Source organism: Aulonocara stuartgranti (genome assembly GCF_965226115.1).
Source record: "Aulonocara stuartgranti genome assembly, chromosome: 11".
NCBI lineage: Eukaryota > Metazoa > Chordata > Actinopteri > Cichliformes > Cichlidae > Aulonocara > Aulonocara stuartgranti.
The window spans coordinates 20,935,225-20,955,013 of NC_138947.1; the positions used below are offsets into that span (position 1 = coordinate 20,935,225).

At 39.7% G+C, this 19,789-nt stretch overlaps 1 protein-coding gene and 1 long non-coding RNA gene across 3 annotated transcripts; one reads left to right on the plus strand and one right to left on the minus strand.

The window, feature by feature from the left end:
• The first annotated feature begins 914 nt into the window (after positions 1-914).
• Positions 915-5,482, plus strand: LOC309716998. 2 transcript variants are annotated; one of them, XR_014279605.1, is made up of 3 exons: positions 915-1,120; positions 1,394-1,463; positions 5,406-5,482. It is a non-coding gene; the product is annotated as an uncharacterized lncRNA (long non-coding RNA). The 2 variants fall into 2 exon arrangements; XR_014279606.1 differs by having other exon boundaries at positions 1,394-1,497; positions 5,406-5,458.
• Positions 4,687-16,929, minus strand: wdr73 (WD repeat domain 73). Its single transcript, XM_082551164.1, has 8 exons — positions 16,834-16,929; positions 15,853-15,920; positions 15,064-15,149; positions 14,877-14,965; positions 12,955-13,022; positions 11,561-11,725; positions 9,371-9,730; positions 4,687-5,676 (listed from the first exon to the last, which is right to left on the minus strand). The coding sequence occupies exons 1-8, from the start codon at positions 16,890-16,892 to the stop codon at positions 5,423-5,425; spliced, it is 1,149 nt and encodes a 382-aa protein (XP_082407290.1). The 5' UTR covers positions 16,893-16,929; the 3' UTR covers positions 4,687-5,422.
• Positions 16,930-19,789: the final 2,860 nt, after the last annotated feature.

A 19,789-nucleotide genomic window follows, 5' to 3' on the forward strand; every position in this document is an offset into this window, starting at 1 on the left:
TATAATGGCTGTTTGATAACCACTTATTACCCACACGGCTTAGCTCTCCACGGCACACTCTGCAGAACAGAGTCCAATCAGGAGCTCATTCACAGACGGGCCGGATTCACACCGACACAGAAAATGTTCTTTTGTTATGGTTTTGACTGTGTTAAAGGCTTTCTCTGTGTCCTGGTAAGGCTGAGCGGTTGAACTATTCTGTAAAAATTATCATATGGAGCTGAATGTGAAGTACTTTTTAGTTCACGGTGCACTTGTTAATTATTCTGCAGTGCACACTGATCTCTGTCAGTGTATTATAACACTAGCTAAACATGACTTTCATGTTAAGAAAAGGAAAAAAAGTAAAACTTGGCACGGTCACAGAAACTTGCTGGCACCATGTGGCACCGTTGAAGTAGTTCTCCTTTATCTTTCTTTCTGAGCTATACAGTCCTGTGGTGGAGGGGAGAAAAAAAGGTTTTAATAGGACTCTTTTAACGCCTTTTGAAAGAGATAAGTATCAGCTAACCTGCTAAGCAAGTATACTTGATCAGCAAGTGTGATCACTTCTATAAAACCAGAAGTTTTCATGGTTTGCTGGTTTCGTTCAGGTGTCTGTTAAGGAATGGACCAAAGTCAGACCATGCAATGCTCTGAGGAACTGCAAAAAAAATCCCAAGAGCTATAGCTCAGACTTTTATGATAATACAATTAGATAAAGATTGAACAAGTACGGAGCCCCCCAGGGGACATGGGAGAAAAAAAAATTAGGGAGGAAAAAAAAAAAATTAGGGAGAAAAAAAAAAATTAAGACGGACTTTTGCGAGCGCTCGCAAAAGTATTGCGAGCGCTCGCAAAAAGTATTGCGAGCGCTCGCAAAAAGTATTGCGAGCGCTCGCAAAAAGTATTATTACTATTATCATCATTTTACAAATTGCATGTTCTCCCTATGGCTGCATGGATCACTTTAGACAATCGAGCTCTCCACACAGTCCAAAGACATGCATGTTAGGTTAACTAGGGTTGGATGATGTTGATCATGTTAGCTCTGTGATGAGTGGGCAGCCTGTCTAACGTAGACCTGTGTTCTCAGGTGGGATTGGCTCAAGCCACCTGTGACCTTGAATTCGATAAGCAGGTAAGAAAATGGATGGATTTACATGAAATATACCAACATAGAAAAAGTAAAACTGGATGCAGAATGTTTAGCTTTCAGGCCCCGTCTGTAGCTCTGCTTTTAAGATTAGCCATAAAAATGTCCTTTTTGATAAAGCATCTAGTTTACAACCCTTAGCTCCACTGCAATAGGCTTAGGCTGCTGAGGGTTTCCCATGATGCACTCGTTTGCTCTCTGTGTGTTCACACGCCACTGTGCGCTTAATTGTGTTTTTGTCTTGTCCTGTCTTCCTAGCTTCACCCTCAACTGGTTGCAGCAGACGGCTGCTCCTCTCTGGGCCTGATTCTGCCGGAGGTTTCTTCCAGTTAAACGGGGTTTTTCCTTCCCACTGTTGCCAAGTGCTTGCTCTAAGAGGATAGTTTGATTTTCAGGGTTTTTTTTAGTGCCCTGAGGCAGCTGTTGTTGTATAGTTTGGTGCTATATAATGAACAGCTATATGATGAATAGCCAGCATAAATACCACACGCAGGTGAACTAAGCCATAGAATCAGAGTAGCTGTTGCTACCAGTGTTATTCAGTATATTATTATCTCAGTATAATATTATTGCCCAATGTATTAGTTTTTTTTGTTTTGTTTTGTTTTTTAAACATGAAAGAAATGAAAATGAACAGTTTTTAGAGCATCTGTGCAGCATTATTTATTCATTGTATCCTTGGAAACAAGGATGAACATGGCTGTAATGCAGATTCATTCACTTAGAATTTCAGAACTGCATTTCTCAAATCTTCTGACAAAATTTTCGTTATGTGTTATTCTGTTTATACCTGTAATTTTAAGAGATTTAGTTCGGCCAAGGCATCTACAACTATATTTATATTTATAAGGCATTTGGAGTTTGTTAAAGGGAAAGCTTTAAATCTCCTGACATATCCTTCAAGCAATATTTGAGAATAATTTTAGGGCTGCAAGAAATGAGTCACTTCGATTTTGATAAAGCTATTCCATATTTGTGACAAATAAGTGAATTACTCACTTCAAATGTCAGAAAAACACCAATCGCACATCCCAGCTCTCAAGATGACATCTTGATCCAGAAGCAATTACCATATTTTAAAAGCTGGAACAAGAATTTGTTTGTTTTTTTTCTTGATGAATGACAAATGATCAATTAGGACTGTCATATATTCAGTAGATACATCAATGGAGAATTTAAAAAAAAAAAAAAAAAAAAGTCCCAACAATATCAAATAGATGAAATTGCAGCTTCTCTTCAGCCTGTTGCTATCAGTCCCACAGCCTCAGCGTTAATTGTGAGTCTTCACACTCCAAAGCCTCGGGTGGGTAGTGCTGTTATTATCAGAGGAGTGATAGAAGTTTAAAAAAAGAGCATGCCTCTGGGTTATGAAACTGCGATATGCTCAAGAGCTGCTGGGAAAAGTATTAACAAGAATTCGGATGTCAAGCAGCAGAGACACTGAGATCTGCCGCTTACAGAGAGAGACAAACGCTTTACTCTCACACGTTGTCGAGTAGAGAAAGTCATGAAATGAAACCTTTAGCAGGGGCACTAAGATACCAGAAGAGACAAGTGTATGGTACAACTTTGGAGGCAGAAAGCAAAGTGGAGATGAATCCTTAATGAATCATCTGCCAGCTCCGTGGTTTATTTTGATGCCGGCTGTCTTTGAATGAGCCATCTGTTGGGTAAGAGGGAGTTTCTAAGTTCTTGTAAAGGGCAAAGAAACTAGCTGGACAAAAAAAATAGTTTGACTAATGCTTAAGATTGAACAGAAAGAGTGGTAGTGTTTTTAAAAACAGGATTTTTGTTCACCTGGGACTGAGGCGAGTAGTGCACTGATGGAAGGCACGAAGGTTTAGGAGGAAATTGGAGTTCGCTTCGGGGCAGAGCTGCAATTTTTCATTATTTGGTGACGTTAGTGTCTGAGGGGAGTCTAATGATGCGTTCAACGGGCAAGAAAGAAGGCAGTAAAGTATGAAATTAAGTTTTGCCTGCTTTTGTATCCATTTCTTTGATGTTCACTGGTGAAAAGAAGGAAAAGGAAAGGGGAAAAATCATTTTATTGCCTGTGGGAGAGCATCAGGGAATTGGGGCTCTGAGGACTCAGATGGGGAACATTTTCTAGGATCGTTGCCTTAGATAAATAATCTATAGTCATAAAAATAATCTAATGCTCAAAAGGTATCTTTAGGCAAATTTCTAAAGTCAGAAGTTCTTAAAAAAGACTGACTCCCATGACTATTGGCTCAGGGCATGTTGATTACTCTGAGGTTTTCTCATGAATCTGTTTGTAACGCTGCAAGAGAAAACGTTTTCCAACGATCTGGAAAAATATTTGTGCATTTTCTCTCAGCAGGCTTTTGAAATGAATAGTATCTGAATCTCCCTGGGCCAGCTCTTCTGTAGATGTTAGCTGCCTTTTTTTCTTTTCCCACACTGCTTCAATAATGCTGAGGACGTGAATCCGCTGTGTTCTCTATCCAGTTATGCTTTTACTGCACTAGCAGTGTGTTTGGGGTCATTTTCATGCCAAAAAATTGATTTTATTTGATGGTGCATTAGAATCTGGTGTTTTAATTCCATCAATATTTACAGTGGCTAAAAAGCAGACCCGAGTCACGACAGAGCCTTAACTGTGTTTTACAGATAGCTGCAGACACTTACTCTCCTGACCACCTCTGTACATATTGATAAGCATTTGAACCAAAAACTTCCTGTTGCCACTGATTCTCAGTCCAGATCTTTTGTAATTTGGCACCTTGGCCACTGACTCTGTGGACAAAGAGACAAAGACAGTGGACTCGGTTCAGTGGGGAACAAATGATGAGAGCTCAGCAGGTATGTGGGTTTTAGAGCAGTCAGGAGGAAAAAGGTTTTAGGAATTCATCTAAATTTAGAAACTAATTTATAGTTCAGCAACTGTAACCTCAATTTGTCTGATACTTCTAGTCAAATAGTTGTTTCTGCCTTTATATATTACCTTCATCACATTCATATTCGGTAAATACTGAAAGGCCTCCTGTGTAAAGGTTTAAAGAGCATTTGTCCTGCTGTAATGATATTATAATTTTAACAAAATGTATTAATTAAAAAGGTTGGCCTTGATTCTGAACAGGAAATTGCGATTTTTCTGCAAATGAAAACAAACATGAGTCAGGAGTAACTCTGAAAAACTCTCCTGACTTGAGCTGCAGTTGCTTCACTCAACTAAAATCTGGCCTCAGGATCCTCATCTGTGCTCAACAGTTCACACTCACTGTTATTGCTACATCGCTGCGTCGCAGATGTGGCGTCTCACAGATGTTTTCAGATTTTGGAACTCTTTATAAAAAGGGAGATGCACTTTCCTAATTTTTTATTTCCCCCCCCCCATGTAGTCTCAGTATTTTCCAGCAAATGCAGAAAGTTGTAGCTGAGATAAATGTCATTTAGAGAGACTAAACAAAATGCAAGACAGAAGTGAAACTTGAACAGAGGAAATGGTCTCCACCTCGCGTTTCAAGTGTCAGTTCAGTAAAATCGTCTAACCAAAATGAGGACTGGAAAAAAGGGAACGAGGTTTGCAGTTTTTTTTCATGATCTTTGTTTATTTGCAAGAGCTAATTAAGTGAAAAAGTGGTTTAAAAATAGCCATCCAAATCTGGATGTGGTCCTGAGTCAGTGCCAACCTTTAGACATCTATGGAGAAAGCTTTCAACTGTTTCAGTCGTCCATCTCGAGAGCTATCGGTGGCCCGTGGTACTCATGTGCTGGGCTCTAAGTGCTTAAAAGCAGGGGTCCTGCTGCTCAGTACCAGGGTTAAAGCAAGGCCAAAAGACAGACTCTAAACACTAGATTGTTGGTCACGTTTGCACTGAGAAGTAAACAAAATGCCACTTTTACAGCATCAACACAGTTAATGAAAACATAATTCACGTTTTGTAGTTCTGGCCCAGCCATCCGAGGTACAAACATTTATCACCTTATAAAAACTGCAGTACAAATATGTTGTGTAATCGAACCCGACAGTCATCTGCTTTAATTTGTTCCTAAATGAGAGCAGTCACCGCCAACAGCTGTGAATTCATTCCAGCAATTTTTCTGTAATTTAAAGGCAAAGATCAGTTTGATTCTCATGAAACAAGTTCCACATTTCCATCAGTTTGTTTTCCTTCTAAATTGTTTCTTTAACCATATTCCAGTTTGATCATAAAAAGGCGATTGATCCTTTTTACTGAGACACATCAGTTTGTGGAGCAGTGCCTCAGTAATTTATAACATGGCTCTATCATCTTACTCGTCCCAGGCGATCCTTCACTTTGTTCATGGTGTTGGGCTCCCACCCTGTTGATCCGGGTCCACCCAGTCCCAGACGTGGACGGAGCCATCCGAGGCTGCAGACAGAAGCGTCCGCGGCCGCTCGGGGTGCCAGATGTGGGAGGTGACGAAGGTGGGAACACTGTCATCAGTCTGCTGTGATGAAACTGCGTGACCGCGATGCTCAAACAGCGGTCGAGCCTCCTGCGGCTCTGCCCCCCAGAGACGGGTGTTGTAGATCTGAACAACGCCACTGAAACCTGATGAGGACGAAGGCAGAAACTTTAAAAGGCTTCTTTCTGACCCACATTTATATTCGTTAGGATAATATTGTGCTAAAATTTCAAATCATTCAACAACTATGAAGTCAAGAAACTGATAACTAACTTATCCACTTACTTTGAAATGGTAGCATTAGTCTGTTAACAAACTGAACTTTCATTTCTGCAGACACCCACATGTTGACTGTAGACTTTAAGCCCCTTGATCATCTTGTCTTTTTGCCTTTTTGTGACAAATTACTATACTTACATCTGATTGCTATAAACAGAGTTGATAATTACAATTAGCACACAAATGAAGGCCTCTACTGCAGTCGCTTACCTAATGAAATGTTTTTCTATTGGTAATCATATAGTCTGCAAGACTGTGCTGCACGTCAGATTCACAGATTTAATTTGTATTTTTAAAGAGAGCTGTAAACCAATATTCATGTCACTGGCTCTCATGCAGGATCAGAAATGCTAAAAAGGCCCATAATTAATTTGTTATAAGACTGAGGTCACTGTGGCAACGTCTCCAAAAGTATGAAAACAAGACCTTCACAAGCAGAAGCCTTTACAAAAGAGTGATGACAGATTTCTCATTCTCTCGTTGATGCTCAGTGATGAAAACATTTCACGGCGCTTTGCTGCTGGAAGAATTCAATAACGCTACCCTGATTGAAATTTATGAGTAATTAAATCTGCCAGTACATCCTTTCAATCTTTGGATGTTTCTGTTAGTAATTTCAGAGGCCATGTTTGTAAAACACTTCACTTCCGTGTCTTCTTTTATATGACTGTTCAAATCATTTCAACCAGTCAGCATCTAACCTACGCACATGGAAGACTGTACGCACATGCACCTCCATAATCCTACACAGAACCATAACTCAATCCTGAGTCATGCTGGGGGCTCCACTGTGACGTGATGCAAATAATGAGGTCTGAGTTTTCCTCGCTGCACTGTACAGAGAGGAAAGCTCAGAACTCTACATTGCAGAGACTGAACAGCCACTTCATAAACGCATGGCACAGCATAGAAGAGCCACCTCCACGGGCAAGACTCGGCGGTCCATCTGCATCTAAAGGTCACTCTTTCGAGGACGCCAATCTTCACATTTTGGACAGAGAAGACCGATGGTTTGAAAGGAGTGAACGAAGCCATTTATGTCCTCTGTGAGTGACCATCTTTGAACAGAGGCGGGGGTTTACGACACAGTCTTCCATCTATAATCCAGTTTTGAGATCCCTGCCCAGACGCCTTAACGCCCACTCACGTCCTGGGCCATTTAACCATTTGAAATCACATGATTTCACATGGCCAAGGTATCACTATGGGTCCACCCGAAACCTTGGCTGATTGTGACCCACACCCATTTTCACACCTTGGCTAAAGTGATTAGATAGAGGATCAATAGGGGGTCCGTTACCCTCTTGCGGACACTCCCATAAGGCTTAAAATCTGGGACTCTCCACCATTTGTGCTTAGAACTGAAGAAGCTTCTCGGATGCGAGGTGAAACGTCTTCAAGAAAACTTAAAGAAGTCCACACGCTTCACTTTCCAAGCTCCTTAGACTACGATGACCTAGATGACTGAGAACCGTAACAGACAATTTTAAAAATCTTTATCCAAACATTAAATGAGCAATTCACAAGGCAGATCTCATTGAAATCGAACTTCCTCATATCAGACAATGTTTACATTAGCAGCAACAGTCTAGAAATAGATGCTGCTTTGGCTGTTTCTTTCTTAAATGAGGTAAGGCTATGTTATCCTACACAACACATTGTGACACATGTTGGTTATTTTCTGTTCTTTGAAGCATGACACTTTTTTTCCCCCCTATTATTTTCTGCACGAGCCAGTGTACACGCCTGGTTTATTTCCACCCATCACTATAGTACTTTTAATATTACAAAGGCCAACTAGTGGCCTTGAAAGGCTACGATGATTCATTTTCCCCACAAGTGAGGCTGAAAATGTCAAGTTTGTCCTGAAGGTGGCATTACAGTAAAGGTCACACGGTCTCTTTAATATCAAAAAGGTTCCTTCTCTACGAATACTTGCAGAAAAATCAGCCAAAGCTGTTCATCAAAAGAAAAAGGGAAAAAAAAAAAGTACAAAATTAGAGTTTTCTTCATCTTTTGTTTTAAGTTAGTCAGTTCAGTCTGCAAGATGTATTTACATTTTAATTGAATTCTTTGCCCTAAGCCCGTTCCTCAAACTTGACGCTCTTCTATTTAGCCCCACTAAAAGAAGAGCGCATAATGAATATCAACATCAGCTGAATTGTAAGATGGGTATTTGACATCACAGCTTCGCAGGGTTACTGTTGGGTCTTTATAATGTTAACATCAAATTACATCTAGCCAGAGGTCCAAATTAAACTCATTCCACAAAACAATTGGACAGCTATCTATTTTCTGCAGCTTAATCCAGGTCTTTGTCACAGCACCACTACTCTAACCAGAGTTCTTCATATCGGTCCTTCTCTTAAAAGTAAATCCAAACTCTGAGCTGGTTCCACAGAAGAGGGTCCTGAAAGCTGAAGGCTCTGCCTCCCATTCTACCCTAGGAACCACGAGTAAGCCCAGGCATCCTGATAACAAATTACAGTAGTCCAGCCTAGAAGTAATAAGTAACTAGTTTCATAACATCACTCTGAGACAGAATATTTCTAATTTTAGAGATATTGTGCAAATAGAAGAAAGCAGTTCTATTTATTTGTTTAATATGTGTGTTGAAGGACATAGCCTGGTCAAAAACAACTCCAAGCTTCTTCAGTGTTACTGCAGGCCAAGGTAATGCAATCTAGAGTAAGTGTCAGGTTAGATACTATATTACAATAACCTCAGTTTTTTTCTGAATTAAAGAGCAGAAAATTAGATGTCATCCAGGTCTTTATGTCTTTAAGACAATCCTACAGTTTAACTAATTGGTGTGTTCTATAATGTTGTGTGTCATCTGCATAGCAGTGAAAATGTATGCTATACCTTCTAGTGACACTGCCTAAAGGAAGCATGTATAATGCAAAAAAAGAATTGGTCCTAGCACAGAACCCTGTGGAACTCTATCGCTGTAACAAAATATTATGGTCAACAGTATCAAATGCTGCACTCAGGTTCTAACAGGGCAAGCACAGAGATGAGTCCACTGTCAGAGACCATAAGAAGATCATTTGTAACCTTTTCTGTGCTATTATGAACTCTGAAGCCTGACTCTTCAAATTAGCCATTCCTCTGAGGATGATAAGTTAGCAGTTTTACTACTCTTTCAAATCTTTTTGAGATAAAAGGTAACAACAACAACCACAACAACAACCACAAATTCTCACAGCAATGAAAAACACCCTGATTAATAGGATGTCAAGAAATTAAATTGTAAGTTATGTCATTTTTTTAATTTATCAAATCTAAAGCTCACTAATTAAATTTGTCAGTTTGAACAGAGCCAAGTATGCTGCTCATCACTGTTTAGCTGAGCTAAGCCAATGTAGTTTTCCTAAAGATTGAAGTTTCTGCAGATTCCGAGATTGGTGCAGAAACATCATATAATATACATCTGTGCAAGTGTGACAGATTACTTAGTATTATTTAGTTAATCAGTGTGCAGATAAAACAGGGTTTTTCAGCATGATCACTTACAGAAAACATCAACATCTGAAAAAAAAACTGTTTGTATAAACTGACCTGACACTGAGATACAGTCATCCAGTGTTGGAGCCCACGACACTTTGACCTGGCTGCAGCGGCCTGGTGTTTGGACGTCTAGCTGAGCCTGACACCCCGCCCCTCCCAGATTTCTCAAGTCTGAAACCACCGCCTGTCCAGACGAGGAGACTCTGATGACCCTGCGGCTGGACGGATGTGGACCTGCAGCAGCATCCGTCCACCAGATGACAGACTCGGCTGAAGATGGTGAATGTGAAAGCTGAGGAGGAGCAGACGTCCGAGTATCGGCAACGTAAACACTCCCGTTACAGCAGCCGGCGAGGAAAACCGTGTCACTCACGAACTGTAAGGAACTCAGAGGATCTGCTGAGTCGGTCTCTGTTGGGACAAAACAACGCAAAATGTCTCAAAACACACATTACAGAGAGATTACATACTGCAGTCTGCTGCAGAGATGGTTTTATGACTAGAACATCAGTGTTTTGAAACTGAACAGCTGAGGAAACCCCCAGCTGAAAGAGCATTTAATGGCCCTCCTGCTGCAACAATTACAGGCAAAGTGCTCAGAAACAAAAACATCAGGCTGGTCGTTTGTTGGCCTTGTTTTGGTGCACTGGCTGTGCATAATGATCAGAAACAAGCAGAGAAAGGACTGTGGTGAGGAAACTACTAACATTTGATAATATGCAGCGTGCAGCGAAGCAGTGGTTACTACTTTGGAGCATCTATAGATCAAATGGTTCATGGGGAAAGAAAAAAAAAGAAAAAGAAATCAGCCCTGTTCAGTAGCGTATAAACTTCAGTCATTTCAGTCTTTATGTTCTGATCATACACAACATGTCTTAAAGATGCCAGAATCATTGTATTTTAGCATAGAGAAAAATATTCCTTTAGTTAAGATGTGATGGAGAATAACTATTTATGTACTTGGCACAAGTTTAAGGAAACAAATTTAAACGATAAAAAGAATTTCTGTTTTGTCTGTTTTGTGAACTGTTCCACGCCTTGTAGCCTCACAGTGACGAGGTCCTGGGTTTGAATCCACTGGCCTTTGCATGTTCTCTCTGCCTCTCCACATACTGCAGCTTCATCCCACAGTCCAAGACATACATGTTAGGGTGACTGGTGATTCTAAATTGGCCATAGACGAGTATGAAAGGTCCTCTTTCTGTGATAGACTGGCAACCTGCCCAGCATGCACTCTGCCTATCTCCCTCCGAAAGCTGGGATGGACTTCTGATGCTCTACTGCAGGAGCAGACAGGTGGATGGATGGACGCTCTCTTTGATGCCAACTATTTTTTTTAATTTTTGGGAACCATGGAACAATGATATTTATTGTTTGCTCACTTTACTTGTATTACTTCCAGGCCTTAAAGCCACAGTCTCACCTCCACTCAGAGCTTCAGCAAACTATTTTTGTGTGGAAAAATAAAGCAGGGAAAAGAAATGGAAAGTTACAGATCTTCCTAGGGGTTACAGTGGGTGGCCTACAACATAATACTGCATCATAACACAGCTCAGCCTTTCTTTCTAGATCAAACTTACTTAAGCGAGCCACAAAAGAATAGCAGGAAAACATCTCCTGGCTGCACAGAAAGCTTTTGTCCTCGCTCTCCTCAGGAACACATGCAGTTTTTTTTTTCATCTTCATGTGACACTAAATCTTAGATGTCCTTCACAAACAGTGATTGTATCCCAGTCCAACTGTAAGCTCAATAATTACACTGTTTTAAGAAAAACTATACGTAAAGAACAGTTTCTTTTCATTATAAAAACTTTACTACAAATATGATTTACATTACTATAGTATTAGTAGGAGAGACAACCAGTTTACCAAAAGTAAGAATACAGTTAGATTTTGAGCATAAAACAAACCACACAAAGTCACTTTAATTCTTTCACGCTGCCATTCACGATTAGTCTCGATGCTGATGGAAATCTGAATCTAGATTATATTTTCTTGAGAAAGAGTAAGACTATGTCTCCCAATTTTTTTTGTTCCAATTTTTTTTAAGCATTTATGACATTTCTCAAATTTCGACATCTCACAACAGTGAGATGAACAGTCTCACAAAACTGCATAAAGCACCACTTCGACTTAAGTTTTCACCTCTACTTAAATAAGACACAAACTAAACCAATCTTATAGTCTCCATGCTCACAGGCGAGCGTGAACATAAACTGATAACTGTAAATGTGGGGTTACCCAGTTTATAGAGAGTCTCTCCTGATGCGAGTTCAGTCAGCTGGACGTCGCTGATCTGAGCTCCGTGAAGAACTTGTGGTGCTGACGAGGGTCGAGCTGCGATCCTGCTGCCTCTCTCTGAAGCACTCCTTTTCCCTTTAATACTTCCTGTTCTCCTGATCACATCTGTCATGGATGACAAGGAAAAGAAAACCAGTCACACTGTCAGAAGTGCCTCACCACATTTTATAATTATTCCCTTTACCTTGTTTGCTGTAAACCAGGAAAGGGGACCTATTATTCCCTTCTGTATTTTCTTCCTATATATGCTATTACAATAGCAAACTCTCATATTAAACACAGTTAAAAGGTCAGAAATTGAAAGCGTACGTGAAGTGAAACCCCACAAGACCAGGCTTCACTGCTCTAATCTCGTCAAAAATCTTTTTTAACTTGCATTAATTGGTGGAGATGTCTATGTCTAAACGTCACTTTCATTTAAATTAAGACAGTCAGACACGTGAAGTATCAGGTGTCAGGAATCAATTTGAACCCTGTAATAGTGGTTGGGCAGTCAACGTCTGACCCCCTTTCTGATTTCTCTCAATTATTATTGGTGAACAATTCAACACAGGAAATGTGCACAATATGATACAAATACTCTTCTCTCAGGTTAGGTTCCCTCCTATATTTGTCTTCTTTGGGCTACAACAGAAACAATTTTAACTTCAATCTATTTCAGCAAAATCTCCCCCCCCCCCCCCCCAAAAAAAAAGAATTGTATAAATAAATATTGAATTCAACAGGAAAAGTTTCTTTTATGATCTAGTCTGTTATGATTCAGTGATTTTTACTAGTTAAGTCATTAACCTTGAATAAAAAAGGTTCATCCATTCAGTGAGTCGTCTCAAAACAGCTTCTGTAGATAAGAGTTACATTTAAAAAGGCCTTGAATATTTTTTATTGCACTCTGTGAAACACTATCAGAAGTGAGAACCTTTTTGCATTTAGATGAATACATTCAGCTCATAATGCCCAGAAAATCTGGTGCTTTTTGTACTGAGATCATGTCACTTTAAATTCATATCACTGAAAATCACCGTTAATCACAGCGATGATTTGCAAGTTTTTGACTGATAGTAAATTCTACTCTGTAGGTTTTAAGTGAGCTTTTATTCATAATTAGTTCTTGGTCTTAATTAATTTTACTGGACTGCTGTTAAGTTTAATTTTATCAGATTCCTATTCTTTTTCTTGGTTTTAATTTCATGTTTTTTATGCTTTGTTCTGGTTTATTGTTGGTTATCTGACCTGTCTTACTAAATTTCTCTTTGTCATTATTTTTCTCTTATATAAATTTTTTTAGGCAAGTGCCTAACTTTTGTACTTTGAAATTTTAGGGAAATCACACTCACCGCTCTCTTCTCCTCCAAGGTCCCACACCTGCAGGTCGGAGCTCAGCCCGTCGTTGGTCACAGCACACCTGCCGAAATAACAGAACGTTAATTAAAAGGCTGCGAAGCTACTGATTATATCGTCCCCTCACATTTACCATCAGATCTAAAGATCTACACAAGCACTGACTCACACCACCTATAACAACTACAAAACACAGACCCTCCACACTGTGCATCGCACCGTGAGGCACGATATATCTTCTGGTGCAATGATTTGTTAAAAGTTAATTATTGTCATTATCAGCTCATCTAGTAAAGGTTTTTGTAAGTAATTTCTTAGTCTAAACAAGTTTAATACAATTATGATGATTTTTAGACAACTGAAGAATTGTACGTTTAGCATTTAGGCTTAAAACCTTTAAACAGTTCATCAATACTCTGAATTGCTCTTGACTGACCTTCTGTACTTTTATAAATCTGTTAATGTGTTAAATACGTGATAGGTAAGAATAATAAACTGAACTGTAGAAAATATAAAGAGTACCCGAATAAAATCATTTCTGTGCTCCAGCCTTGCTGGGTGCTTTTCAGTGTGCCTTTTTTGAAGAAGACCTCTTTTCATTCATTATTCCCCAAAAAGAAGCTTTGAAACCAAAGTTTGGTGCAGGAAAAGGCATCGTGTGGATTAGAAAACCTTGGAAAGAGTGAAGCAAGTTTCTCTCCCTGAAGTGGGTCACAACCAGTGTTTGATGAAACAAAGTAACAGTACTCCAATTACTGCCTGGTTTGCAGTTTAAATAAGCAGGTAAGTACTTTTCAAAGAATTAATCAACAACTGTTCAAATGTTACATTTTTCTGCTCCTGAATAAAAGCCTGAAGGATCTGCAAAGTTTCTGTCTCTCCCCGATTTCTTGGGATACAGCCGTGAGCTTGGGAAATGTTGTATTTATTATTGTTAAGGAGTTAATTTTCTCAGCAGATAAGGCTGTAATCTCACAGATTACTTTATAATGGAAGTAAATTGTAGACTGTAGTCAACTGAGTTGTTTCCTTAACCCTCCAAATTATATAGTTGTTAAAAGTGTATAATCCTACCTATGGTAGCCGCTGTAGAACAGACATGTTTTAGTCAGCAGAGAGATCAAAAACGTTGGATACAGACTGTACGCCATGTTTGGACTGGCTCTGCAGAAGAGTTTTTGCCTCTGTTAGGAAGGCTGTCAGTCCTCTGTTTACCTCAGCTGTCAATGCTGGCTGATAAACATTCACCAGTTACAAGTTTTACAGTCTCCTCCAGAGGAAATGGATGTGGATGCTTCTTAGTCCAGTACAGGCCAATAAGTCAGAAGCTCACTTCTGATTGATGACAGCTAAACTGAGGAGAGAAGTTGAGGATATACTTAACTGTTGGTTGCACTGCTGTTTTTCCCGCTGTTAGCTGGTGTTAGATGCACTTCAAAGAGATTTTCACTAATATTAACTTATAACCAGCTGTTGTTGTTGTGTTAAAGCCCAGACTTCAGTTCAGGAGATGAGGCTTGAGGTGAGGAGGAAGAGGATTATTTTTAATTAAGTCGTGTGTCTCTTTCCTTCCCGTTTTCATTTCTTTTGTCAAGTTGACCTTTTCTCAAGTGATCAAACATATCTTGAGTATGAAGGTGCAGGTACGAATTTTAGTGTCGCTCCACTGCACCGTAGGAATGCCTATGACTTCTCTTCTCCTCTGCCTTTGTCACATGCATAAAGCAGTTTTAGTCAGAAGTGAAGTCCTTAGTGGCTGCTACTACAAATACAGGGGAGGAACATGGCGGTCTCCACAAGCTGCAAAACACTCTGTTGGAAGTTGTTTCTATTAAATAACCTCAAAAAAGACTGGCCGTACCTTTAATGTAACATGTTACTTATAAGGGTAATTTATCCAGCACTGGTCTGAACTCACCTTGTTCCAGGGATGTGTGTGAGGCAGCGAACCGGACCATCTGTGAAACCACCATGGGAAACTTTAAAATCCCGTTCTGCGCAGAGACTCTGAACACAAAAGCAAACAGGAAAAGTTCAGAGTAACATCTGAAACGCCTCCTAGAGAAAAATAAACTCAAAGTTTGGACTAATGTTCTGATTTTTACCTTATTTTCATCAGCAAGAAGTTTCAGCGGCAAGCGAAGTTCTAAAATTTCATTTTTGGACTGACTATAGCCTGCGACACAGACGCCTACAAACACCAAAAAAAATGATTAATACAAATGATTTGGCTAATGAAGAAAGAGCTGAAAAGCTGTCTTCTATAACAGCAAAATCAGAAAAAAAAAAAGGATCCATAACTCAAAATTTCGAGTTATTTTCTCGAAATTTCGAGTTATTATCTCGAAATTTCGAGTTATTTTCTCGAAATTTCGACATATTAACTCAAAATTTTGAGAAAAGCAACTCGAAATTTCGAGTTAGCGCTGCCAATCAGTAATCTACGTGAATGACGTCATTTCCATGTTACCCGGAAGCTGAAGCCCTCAGCTACAAATGCTACAGCTAAGCTACCGGTATTACATCCAGTCGTGAATGCACAGATTGCTGAGTGTTTTCAGCCTGGCTTCACAAATGATGAAATCCCTGTGTTATTAGCTGAATCACATGGTGTTACTATCAGCAAACATACTTTAATTTGTTGGGATCCGTTTTTGCGTGCGCGGTCCTGCGCCATATGCTTCCGGGTAACAAGAAAGCGACCTCATTCACGTATATTTTTGATTGGCAGAGCTAACTCGAAATTTTGAGAAAAGTAACTCGAAATTTCGAGTTATATTTCTCGAAATTTCGAGATAATATGGATACTAGCTTTTTTTTTTTTTTAGTGGCGGAAACGGGCTTCCATATCTTCAAGCCACATCATCATATTTTAAATTATTAGATCAACTTACTATTCCCTGACGTCCACTCGAGGACCTGGGTGGGATGTTCAAGCTGATACACATGAAGGTCTTTGTACCTGAAGGAAAAAGGTTTGTGAATTTCTGTATAGAGTTTAACATAAAATACAGTGAAACTCAATTTTGACGTGACGTGGTTTTGAGCGCTACAGTCAAAAGTGAAGGTGAGCCCGCCTTATGTTTGTTATAGTGACTCTGTAAAATTTAATTTTTTTAAGGAATTCAGAAAAATATAAATTCACTCTGCCTTAGTTTTGCAAACCTTTCAAAAACAGCCCTACAGCTGCATTCCTGATGTTTATTCCAAGTTGTTTGGTGTCTCCTTGCAAATGTCCATTTTACTGTGCGCCTTCTCCTTTGTATGTAGTGCTGTTTGGTATTTATTCCTGTTGTCTAACTATTTAGTCCCTGTGGAGCACCCAGCATGTCGTTGAACATGTACAATGACAATACAGGGGATACAGAATCATATTGTTTAAAATATAGGCCTTTTAACCGCGACACCAGACTTCATTCACAATTTATGATATTTAATATTTTCTGTCTACAGAATCAACGCGAACATTTTTCTTTTTACCTACAACTTGATTCCTACAGTGGAGCCACCATATCATATAATTCGTCTAGATTATAAAACTCGAATTCACTAAATTTATTTTGAAAATGAATCACACATATAACACCTCTTAAACCACGAGTAATAAGTGTAGGAGATGAACTAATACAATGTGACAATTTGGAGCTTATTTAAATTTTAGGAGAGATATCCGTAAGCCGAATTTAAATAAATTAAATATAAACATAAATATATTTAAATAATGTTTTGTTGTGGTGTTTATTAACAATCGAAAGCTGCTGGAGGGTAAAATGCCTAAAATTAAGAGTTTGCTTTGCAAAGCTGGTAATGTTGGTTAGCAAGTAGTAATAAAAATATAAATTTGACGTTTCAAACAAAGTAAAAAGCTTACTCACGTTTTAAGTGACTCGATAAACCAGTCATCTAAAATATCCTCAAACTCTGCATCTTCCATCTCTCCCAACAGCTCCTGCAGGCATGGGTGCTGCTGATCATCCACCACTTCCTGTTTAGTTCCCTCTGCTTTTTATTCTACTGCTTCTTTTCTTCATGAAAACTACACCGCCACCTGCTGGTCTGGAGGAAGCGAGCCTCAATCAAAAGTAACATATTAAAGTTTAGATAGAAACAAAACAGCAGGGTCTGTTCTAGCTTAATCCGTTAAACAAACAGATGCAAGAAGCAGATAATCAAGTACAGAGGCCTGTGCAGCTGACTAGTAGCCTAAAGGTTGCTGGTTTGAGTCCCTGTTCAGATGCTGGCATGGGCTCCATATGAGCTGTTTTTGTACTCGATCCCCAGACAAAAATAAGCAATAAACAAATATCTAACTGAGCTGATATTCAAAGCACTAATTTGCTTGATTCCATATGCAGCTTTCTACAGCCTGAAGAACCTCTTGGTCCTCTTGATATCCCTGGCACAGCTAACACAGCCCAGCTTCTTTAACTTTTAATTTGATATTTTAGGCCAACGCAGCCAGAGGCATCCTTAAATATCAAGACTCTCCTTATTGGTTTCAGGCTTTACAGCAGATGGCATCTACATGCATACAATTAAAAGATAAAACAGCACACAGGAATAAATTTGAATCACCTGATATTCGCTTGTTAAACTGATTCAATAGAAAACAGTAATTTTAGATATTTGAAGATGAACGTACAGTAAGTTTTGCATCCCAGCAAATCACTTGTATTTGTATAGTGCCAGTTCACAACAAGGTGGCTGATGTTGTGAGGTAAAGACCCTACAGTGTTAGTGAGAAAACCACAACAATCGATCTCCTGTGGGTAAGCACTTGGAGGAACCAGGTTCTGTGTGGGGCGGCAAAAGAAGAAAGAAGAAGGTGAGCATAGAGAGATGAGGTTAAATCAGGGGACGTGTCCGTGAGGAGCTTAAAGCTGCAGAATACAGTGCTGTGAGGATGAGCTGATGCGGCTTGCAGTAAAAAGTTCTTTGCTTAAGTAATAAAGGGGTGAATATATATCAGCCCATTTTCCATTTATTAACAAAACTCAAAGTCTCCAGCATAACAAAAAGGATTTCGAGCCACTGGTCTAATGCGTGTATGGTAACAGTCATCTCAAGGAGGCCCAAAAAAGTGTTTGAAGACAAACGCAGTGGACGGTCGTGCTTCATATCGAGGCACTCTGACAGCACATCTATTGTTTGCTGCCTTCAGATGGCCACAGAGGCTTAATGAACTGAAGACCCAGCATTTTTTCCAAACAGTACAAAGCAGCTGTCATCAATAGACGCCCTGTTGTAGCTGCCTTTATTATAAAATACCATACAGATAAAAGAATTGGAAGTCATAAAAATGCCAACAGTGCGTAACAAGGAAGCACAGGAAATTACCAAGAGTCTCAGAAGAATATTTTCAAGACAACTTTTGGGATGTTTGCCCTCCTCCAGCCTTTAAGCTGTGCTTCCGGTTGTCTCTATCAGACTAACGAATGCAAAATAGTTGAGAGCGATTAACAGATTTTGAATTTTGTAAATAAAGCGTGGTGTACTGAGGGAATACTTCCCCCTTTATCAGAGCAACAGAGCAAAAGTTTATTTTGATAATGTGATTAAATGAAGCTGCCAGAAGGAAAACGAACCAAAAACAGATGTTGTTTGGGATGCTGGGCGTTTCTAGTTAAATGATCAAATATTCAAGCCCTGAGTGCAGCTTATATTTGTCCTCAATTTTCTCCAGGACAGCAGCTGAAACCTCATCAATCCCACCATGCTCAAAGCTTCATCTCTCCGGCTGTTGTTTGCCGTTTCTCCTCCTCCTCCTCCTCAGCAGCAGTGCTGTCATTCTGTTCCTCCGACTGTCTCACAGCAGAGAATCTGAGTCACATTTCGACCTTCCATTTCTCCCGTCACTCCTTGAGAAACAAGGGAGTCCAAACCAGAGTCTGTACAGGACAGTAAAGACGTGCGTGCTTGCATACAGAGCTGCAGGAACTGTTTGCTCTAACAAAATAATCAGTGAGAGTTAGTTCAAATACTTCAGGCTATCATGTCTGAATCCTCATTTAGTAAGCCACTAAAATATTAGTCTGTCAGTGCTTTAGATATGATAAAATGTGTTTTTTATCAAACAAGATGTTGCTGACAGAAAGTGAGGAAAGACAGAGGTGGCAGTGCATTAAAGTTACAGAGGTGAAGATGAAGCTGGGAGAATGGAGAAAGGAAAAGGAAGAGAAACCCCCTGTTCAGCCTGAGCTGAATCAGTAGCTTTCTGTAGACGTCGCATGCTTTCAAATCCAGATGCCACTCTTTGTCTTCCCTTTCTCCCCCTGCCCTTTTTGCCTTATTTGCCTCTTTTTCTTGTTTTTTCAGCTGTTTCTTTTCCTTCCTTTACTGCTTACTTTGACTTTTGTCAGTTGTTTCTCGACCTTCTTCCATTCTTTCTTTTTCTCAGCTGCTTTCCTTTAGGTTATTTCTTTTCCTGACTTTCTTTATCCTGGTCATGTTTCTTATAGTTTCTATGCGAGCATTTCTTTTCTTTTCTCTTTCTGTCACCCCCACTCAGGCTCTTCTGTGGTGTCCTGGATTTCGCTGGATCAAGGTTTTGTCTTTTTTGAACTTTTATAATAATCCCACGTGTCCATGTCCAGTATTTCACTGCCACTTTTTACCTCCTCCTGGCAATCGCTAAATGGGATTATCAGCCTCTGAACTGGCCCTCCTGCTGGTTGTCCAGCAACTTTTTTCTTTCCATCCACCTCCAGCAATGTGGTCAGCGTCACACTCCTCTTTGTACAATGATACCATCTCGCTGTTTTTCTGTTTTCAGTTCACATTCACGCAGGCTGCTGCACATTGTGAACTTTCTGGCCAACATCTCTTTGATGT

Excerpts from the sequence above, each read along its gene's own strand:
- wdr73 (XM_082551164.1), bottom strand. The coding sequence starts at position 16,892 with ATGGAAGATGCAGAGTTTGAGGATATTTTAGATGACTGGTTTATCGAG. Across the intron at positions 15,150-15,852 it reads CGAGTGGACGTCAGGGAATA|GCGTCTGTGTCGCAGGCTAT; the intron begins GTAAGTTGATCT and ends TGGTGTTTGTAG. Across the intron at positions 5,677-9,370 it reads TGACTGTATCTCAGTGTCAG|GTTTCAGTGGCGTTGTTCAG; the intron begins GTCAGTTTATAC and ends CGTCCTCATCAG.